The 8,388-nt window shown below is 40.3% G+C and overlaps 1 protein-coding gene across 1 annotated transcript; it reads right to left on the bottom strand.

Annotated features, from left to right (window-relative positions):
- Positions 1-90: 90 nt before the first annotated feature.
- prpf3 (PRP3 pre-mRNA processing factor 3 homolog (yeast)) lies at positions 91-7,318 on the bottom strand. Its single transcript, XM_035164191.2, has 17 exons — positions 7,133-7,318; positions 5,379-5,531; positions 4,822-4,952; positions 4,427-4,594; positions 4,249-4,335; positions 3,862-4,148; positions 3,642-3,760; positions 3,369-3,556; positions 3,055-3,221; positions 2,846-2,928; positions 2,536-2,679; positions 2,355-2,454; positions 2,113-2,226; positions 1,883-2,001; positions 1,096-1,173; positions 966-1,021; positions 91-857 (listed from the first exon to the last, which is right to left on the bottom strand). The coding sequence occupies exons 2-17, from the start codon at positions 5,521-5,523 to the stop codon at positions 708-710; spliced, it is 2,136 nt and encodes a 711-aa protein (XP_035020082.2). The 5' UTR covers positions 5,524-5,531; positions 7,133-7,318; the 3' UTR covers positions 91-707.
- Positions 7,319-8,388: the final 1,070 nt, after the last annotated feature.

Raw genomic sequence — 8,388 nt, 5'->3', positions numbered from 1 at the left:
TATTTACTATCAAACAGCGTCACGCTTCATGTAAAAGTTTAATATCAGGGGCATTTAATACTGCCAATACAAAAACACGCACACAAGTTGTTCCATTTTGTTGTTTATTTAAGGCTTTGACTGTAATATTACAGAGAAATATCGCTAGAGTGAGTCAAAGATTTACTTTTATCCAAAAGAAAATAAAATGCATTGTGGAGATTTTTTATTTTGTGAAATGTAGCTGTAATACCAGAGTCAGTCCTGAAACTGGAGCCTCCAGTGCTTCCAGGTTTACTCTACGTGTGTTAGCACAGCAGCAGTCACTCACTGAAGTTGATTTATTCAACTGCTTCACTCACACAGGGATCAACATCAGTGGACATGTGGGGGTTTCATCACAAAAAAAATGACGTCATGATATAGTTTGACAGTTTCTCATCCTCATATATAGCCTTGGATCCTGTTAATCTATAATAGATAACAAGATCTGATAGAGGTGCCTACGGGTAAAGACTGATGATGCAGGCATACACACTCTCCTACACACACTCATCTGTCACACATCCTCAAAGACCTACACAGGATTATTCTTCCTGCTTTTCTATGTTCAAGTCTCTGAATTAGGTTTGTATGCTGGGCAGATGAAAGCAGCCGGTCAGCAGTGAGGATCTCCTGACTGTGAGGCTGTAGGTCTGGGAGGGGGCGTGTGGACTGAAATGCAGGTTTCAGTCGTCCGAGGTTTCCAACACACTCTGGCTGAGGGCCAGGTCCCAATACTGTTCTGTGCGGTGCTTCTTGAAGTGCTCTCTGGCCATATTCTCCGTGGGACACTGCTTGAACTTCATGTCTCCAAAACTGCGCTCCTTGGCTGTTCCCTGAAGAATCAATAGGAATTAGATTTAAATGAGATTACAACAAAAAAAAAACAGACAATTAAAAACTTTAAAAAAAAATTTCAATAAAATACAATGAAAGAAACTTGCCTCCCAAATCAACCAACACTTGTTATTTCTCCTGGCCTCCTCGTCACCATCAGGATCTAATAAAGAATAAGGAGTTTATTATCTGTCAAACACATGATAACTGGGATAAAAGACTCCAGACACAACTTACCATCTCTTTTACTGTTGTGTTCCTGCCATTTGATTCTGTGCATCATCAGCTTCTTGAACTTTTTCTGGGATTTGGGGCCTAAACAGAGTAAAAATCCAGAAACACAATACATCAATTATGAGTTTGATTTTTCTTTAACTTAATTTTCTTCAAGGTGTAACTTGAATGGAAAACGATCGTTAAATGGTGACACTATTATTTATCCTTTAACTGTTTTAGGGCAAGTGCAATATTCAATTCACTTTTATTCTGCCTTTTTATTCTGGGTCTTGCTTGATATGTCTTTGTGTACTGTTGTTGTTGGTTGTAATATGTTCCTATCTGCAGCTGCTGTAGCATTTTGGCCCAAGACAAATTTCCCTATGGGACAATAAAAATATATTTGATATTTGACATTAGTCCTCTTAAAAACTTGTGCACTAGAAACAGACACATAAACAGGTTCAATATATTTGAGATAAACAACACATCAGACAACATTTCAACCTTTTGCGGTAAATTGGGAATAAATAATGATGTTTATAAAAAAAAAAAGGTGCAGGAAGTGTTATAGAACCACAGTGAGATGCTGAAAAGGATCAATCATGTACTGAACTGGGAAAAAATGGACTGATCATTACTTTAAGAAATTACGAATATCAATGGGTGTCATTTAATGTCAAACCAAATAGTTTTCCTTCAAGGCAATATATATATATATTTTACAAAGCACTGGTCAAACTGGCAAAAAACACTGTAAACCTGAGAATCATTTCCCTGTGGGGTGTCATGGACAGGTTTTCCTTACCTCCCTCCACTACAACAAGGTTGACATCTCTGTGCAGGACTACTGTGCCTGACAGGTACAGCTGGATGGCATTTTTCTCCACTTTAAACTTCTTAGAAGTACTTTGCAGGTAACGGATCCTGTACGGAAAGGTACAACAATTAAAACACACTTTCGTGATTCAACACACAAACGCTGCAATATATATGTAATTGCAATACAGTGTTTGATCTCTCCCTACAAATACACACCTGTACACTGCAATGTGAACACCATTAGTAATGTCTTCTTTTAACTTCTTGACCTTCTTCTCTTTCCTCTGCCCTGCTGTGAGTTTGCGAGCGGCGTTGGCGTCTTCATGAGCCCTGAAGGGAGGGGGACACAATTAGAAAAACCTTTAGGGTGGCTTTTATTCTTCTTTAATATGATATGTGATTCTCCATGACTGCAAGATACAAGAAGATAATGAAGGAGGGTTGATTGTGTTACTAACTTCTGTCTCTTGGCCATCTGTGCTCTGACGTGGGCCTCTACTTTTGTTGGGTCCTGAACTGCCTCCGTCCCCAGCACTCTCATCAGGTTGGAGATGCGCACTGTGGAAATGAAAAACAATCAGCTGCATTCTGTTTAATCTTGCACTGCACCAAATTGTAACTGTAGGTTTGTGTAGGTACCTTTGGGTTCTGGTGGAGGCATGAGACCCAGACGGACCTTCTCTTGAACTTCTTTTTGGCCCTCCCTTCGCGTCTGTCTTCTCAATTTCTTCTGTTCTTTCTTTGTCAGGTACACGCCAAGCGTGACTGCCTTATCTGTGTCAACTGTGAACCCACACACATACAAATATTTTAATAATTCCATCAAACTAGTATGGTAATAATCAAATAAATACCATTAAGACACCAATTTTTGCTTTACTTCATAATGATAATATGAAATGTAAGTTTAAAAGGTTCACAGCTCACATTTAATCTCCTGTACACTTACCTGGGGGGTTAATTTGTGCAGGATGTTCTACAAGGTTGGTCACACCAAATAACTCCAGCCGTTCAAATTTTGTTTCTGTGCTTCTGCAAAAGATTAAGAAGAAAGACTAAATTAAGTACAAACGGTGTAATCATTTGTGCTTGGCACAGTTTTTACATTCAACCTAAAATCATACTGCCTTTAAGCTTCAAATAGCTGTGGGTTCTTACAAGTCTACGTTGTTGGGCAGGATGAAAGAGTCCCACCACTCAATGTTGGGCACCTCCCATTCTCCAATCTCCTTCCTGGGTGCAATCAAGGCGAGCTTGGTGGACGCCTGGATTCCTGTCTTCTTTGCTGCCTGGGCAATCTCACACTGCAACCTTTCCAACTGGGCCTGGTTGAGGTACACATCAGCACAGGAGGGTCAAAAGTCAAGTTGGGTGAATCTTAATTGCAAAGTCCTCTATTCAAAATATCCAGGCTCAGAGCAGCCAATGCTGACAATGAAAATATTGGAGAATTAAAAAAAAAAAAATCAAACCTTAGTTCTAATTCTCTGAGCAATCTTCTCGAAGCGCCCCTGGTCATGGAATTTGAAGCCCCTGCGAGGGCGTTGAGCTGGTGTTATAAATACACGTTGGTCGAAGTAGGACGTGGACTCCATGTCTTCACCAGGCTTCTCCTTCAGCTGCTGACGGAACTGCTCTCTCTTCACAGCTCGAATGTTAGCTGAACATTGAGAGGGGAATTTATTGAGAAACACCCAAACAAGAAATTAAGACTGTTTGTGTCTAATTGGCTTCTGTATTCGTACCTTTTAGTGTGGGCATGCGATGTGTGAGTTCAACCTCTTTGCCACTTGCATCCACAGTTCTTCCCTTCTCATCCAGGATAAGAGGTGTTGGCTTATTCACCTCCTTGACTTCCACTTTCCTATAATAAAGGAGCCCACAGGGAAAACAGTCCGTTTTCACTCTGCCACATCAAGATAAATTACTAAAATGTTTTTTTCCCCCTCTTTAGATTCTACTTACGGTGGAGCAATTCCCATGGCGTGTAGATTAGCTAGTGCCACTAGGTTGTGAGGCCCAGTGTTTCCCAATGCTCCGAGGATACCAGGTTTCATGGCTAACTGGGACTGGATGCGTGCCTGTAGCTCAGCAGCCTTGCGGGCCTTCTCGATAGCATCATTCATAAAGCTGGCAGCCTGGGAGGGGGCAATGGATGAGGCACCACCAACAGCTGCAGCAGCATTGGTGCTGAGAAGCCGTGATACTGTGGAGGCTTCCATTTGTGACTGTGGTGTAGCAAGGGAAAACATCTAAAATCAGGGAGAAAAAAGAACAGCTTAATACTTTATAAATTGTCTGAAATGCACGATACTGAGAAAAATCTGAGTTTTCATGGGGAAAATGCCTTACCTGTGGAGCAGGAGTTGGAGATGAAAAATTCAGTTGTTTCTTTTTCTCTTTGATCTGTTTTGTGGCTGCTTCCATCATCTGTTTAATCTATTAGAGAAAGTTTGAGTACGGGTAAAAAATATTATAACGCTAAAAAATAACTTATTTTGCCTTAACTGTGGAGAGTGGAGTATCATACCTGCATTTTGGTGAGCATGCCAGAGCTTTCAGATGGAGGTACAGGGATGACCTCACGCTCTTCCACCTCCTCGAATCGAGGGACCCGTTTTCGCTTTGCCACTGTCCCATCTCCTGAGTTCTGAGGTTCTCGCTTGGCACCCGGGTCAGTTTCATCCCCAAACACATCCTGAGACAATCAAAACAGAAACAGCAATCAAATTAAATTATCTGATAAAAAAGACATGTTACCATTAAGCCAAAAAAAGGGTGTTAACACTTGGAGAACTTGCACGATTATTTTAAGCTTTTTCTTCTTCAACTATCTAGTTTCCGAAACTTATGTGTAAACATGAAACCCAGTTTCCACTTTATAGTTGAAATCAAGTATAAAAGTCTCCTCTGGTGTTTGTGTACCTTCAGGTCTCTCTTGCGGTTCTTTTCTCCGGATCCTTTGCTGCCGCGGGCACTGCGACTCTCCTCCAGCGCTTCAAAAAGACGCTCCACGAAACCCCCCGCAGAGTCATCGAGGAAAGGACGCAGCTGGTCTGTTGCAGAAATAAATGTCAATTAATTCAAGCAAATCCAGTATCATTTGATAATTTTAGAGTGCCTTTATGTTGCACAGAAAATACATACAATTATTTGCTCATCACTCATGTGACCCTGACCTTATCGAAGCTAGAGCTGAAACTATAAGTTGACAAATTGGTTAGTTGATGATCATAAAAGAAATCTGCAAAAACTGATGACATTACAATTCAGAACATGTAATGAGGGTCACACCTATATGATGTACCTTAAAGCCATTGGAGTCTTTAGCTTTGACTGTACAGTCAAGAGGAAACATTGTTTTTTGTGTAGCTGATGTTTATCCAGAAGAATGAAATCTGACTGAGAATGTCTAATGTGTGGTATTCGCAAGACTTTATGTTGATGAAAAATAGCAGGATTCAAATAGTTAGAACAGTTACCTATGGTCTTCCTTTTGTCCAGTCCCTTTCCAACACAGTGTAAAGCTGCAGTGACCACAGTGGGCTCTGAGAAACCGAGCACTTTCTTCACAGTGCGCTCCACCCATGGTCTCAACTCCTCCACCTCTCGCTTCGGAAGAGACATCCTCTGATCCTGCACAAGAAGAACAACACAGAGTTAACGACATGTAACAACATTCACTAAGTCTACGACTAACCCCAGTCAAATTACATACATTTAAAAGTAATAAGCCAAAAACATGTATTAAGTGCTGAGAAGAAAAAGGGACATTGTTTCACTGCCTGTGGGAATGTCCGGATGTAAGAAGTTCTGGTGTGAGATGTCACATGCAATAGGTCAGATGATTGGCATAAATCTACCCATGCACCCAAAGTTCATTAGGGCCCGAGCACCGACAGTGCTTCGCAGCCCTAGTTTATATTAAGAATTTATCCAACTAGCCCTACTATTTAAGAAAAAGACAAAGCTTTAGTTAATATATGCTTCCTTCACGCTATGCACCTTACATCTCTAATGTGGAATTAGACAAGTAGGTCGTATTTTGGCCAATGGTTTAAGGAGATGTCTTACTGTCTCTCATTGGAGAAAATCACTAACATCCTAAAAGGTAAAAGGGAAACTTTCGATTTCAATTTGGGAATCTTTCATCCACTTAATGGAAATTGAGGATATGGCTGTAGTACTACAAGAGTCTGCAGAAAGAGGTAATATGTGAATCAAGAATGGATGACTGAAGAGGGGGGGAAAGTAACTTTTTGTGAGGTTTGTTTTTTACCTCTGTCTTCAAGGTGGTGTTTATTAGGGCCCGAGCTTGAGCGAAGGCCCTTTTGAAATTTACATGATTATTATTATTATGGCAAATGAATTGCCTTTTTGAGGGCCTAAACATGCTGGAAAATTCAAAAGGGGTGAAAATGTATGTATTCTGGAGTAATTTGAAATTAAAGCAGCGACCACCCAAGTAAAGCCCCTTACTTCACGTTCACCGATCTTCACGAAATTCGGTAAACACGTGTATCAGGACCAGACGCGCTAAAAAGTATCAAGGAGCATTTAGAGTCGTCACATGGTGTAAAGTTTGATTACACGCCATCAAAACACGAGGTTGTTGTGTCTGTATGTCAGTTAGTGGTCATAGATGTTGCAAAGGTGAAAGATGTATACGATCCGAAGAGAAACAAGTGTTTTTGACCTGAACAGATCTATTAGTCTGTATGCAGTGATAATGATAGTTATGGTTCCACGTACTGGCAACATGACGTAAGCCCCTTTTAACATCTTTATTTCGATTTACATACGATTTTCCCCGTGTGGTCTGCACTTAATGGCGTGGACCGTGATGCATGGTTTATTTCACATTTTAGCTATTTCATAATTGCATCTGCTTATTTGTTTCCGCTTTTTGTTTGATGTTGAAAACCAATAAATAATTTTGACAAGATTATCACAGTCCCCGTGGACTCACGCAAACACAATCACAATCCAGTAAACAAGCGCTACACAAACATACACGTTGAGATGATGTTAACTCTTAGACGCACAATCAGACTAAAACTTAACACCGTCTGTTCAATGTTAGACTAGTTGACAAATGTATTAACCAGTAGAAACACACGAGCTTAAATTAATTATATCCGTAACAACTCCCCGGCAGGGTGCTAACTACCGTTAGCATGTTGCTATCTGCCAGCTAACAACACCAACGGATAGCTGCTCAGAGAAAGATACAAACCTCACTGTTTGTCTTTATCCTCTGTCAGACCGCTTTTGTTGTAAGAGTCCAAAAGAAATAATCAAGTCTTTGAGGCGTAATCCAGCCAAACCACGAAGTTATCTGAGAAACTTTCTGCTGAAAGTGGCGCCGTTCACACGACGTTTTACAGCCACGACCCGGAACAGGAAACAGACTCTTCTTCGGCAGAATGTCTGTCCGGTCGTTCCACCCATAGGTTCCACCTAGCGGCGTCCGTCGGGAACGGTCCAATGTATCTCTCAACGTAAAAGATGAAAAGTATTTTTACAGAGAAAAGAGTTTTACAGAGAGACGTTGTATTTTATCTTTTGTATTTGACGTTCTTTTCCTTCTTATTTGAAGTTATGTTCTTCGTCTTAGTTCGGTGTTGTGCTGGAGAGCAAATCAGAGATGTTTGAAGTGCACTTTAATGCCTGTGTATGGTGGCCCAGAGAGCCCAATACACTGCAAATTAAGAAAACATATGCAAACAATAAAAACACATGCAAACTAAGAAAACAACATGCGCTGCAAAAATTCATAGCAAATGCTAACATGAAAATACAGAAGCACGCAAAACAAATTGCAAAAACGACGCCAAACTGTTTCCAAGACCCCCCAAAAAGTTATTGAAGTCTGCGACGCGTCAGTAGTGATGGAACTTCACAAAGCATTGAACTACAGCCAGGCTCATTACTCCTTTGGGGTCCCTTTGAAACATTTCCGTTATTTTCTTAATTTGCTCGTGTTTTTTGTATTTGCCTGTGTTTTCTTGAGTTGCAGTGCGTTGAGCTCTCTCGGCCACCGTACTTTTAATTGAATAGAGCTGAATAAGATTTACGTTCTTCTTCTTCTTTGTTCAATTTATTGATTGCCACCCACCAATAAACTGAAAAAAGATGAAGAAGAAGAAGACAATTCTGATCCTTTACCCTGAAACCTCCCCCTGAGAGGTATATAGTGGTACAAATGTATAACAATGTACAGCAACAGTAGTAGGCAATAGGATTTTAATTGTTGTCAAACCTACTGCTCAAGGTCAAGAGTTAACTTCAATTTGCAAGTTTAAAAAAACTCAATGACGCTTAAGCTCAAGTTTATATAGTAAAAATGATTATAATTGATTATAAATATTTCTTATGCATTTAAAAAGCAATTTTGGTCCAAATGTCTTGCTGAAATTATGACGTCAGTTTTAGGTAACACTGTTCCATAACGGACTCTCAGTGGATCAGATTACATGTACATCCACACAA

The sequence above is a fragment of the Hippoglossus stenolepis genome, chromosome 8, assembly GCF_022539355.2.
Source record: "Hippoglossus stenolepis isolate QCI-W04-F060 chromosome 8, HSTE1.2, whole genome shotgun sequence".
Lineage (NCBI taxonomy): Eukaryota > Metazoa > Chordata > Actinopteri > Pleuronectiformes > Pleuronectidae > Hippoglossus > Hippoglossus stenolepis.
Note: the sequence above shows the minus strand (reverse complement) of the source record. Positions and strands in the feature narration are given on the sequence as shown.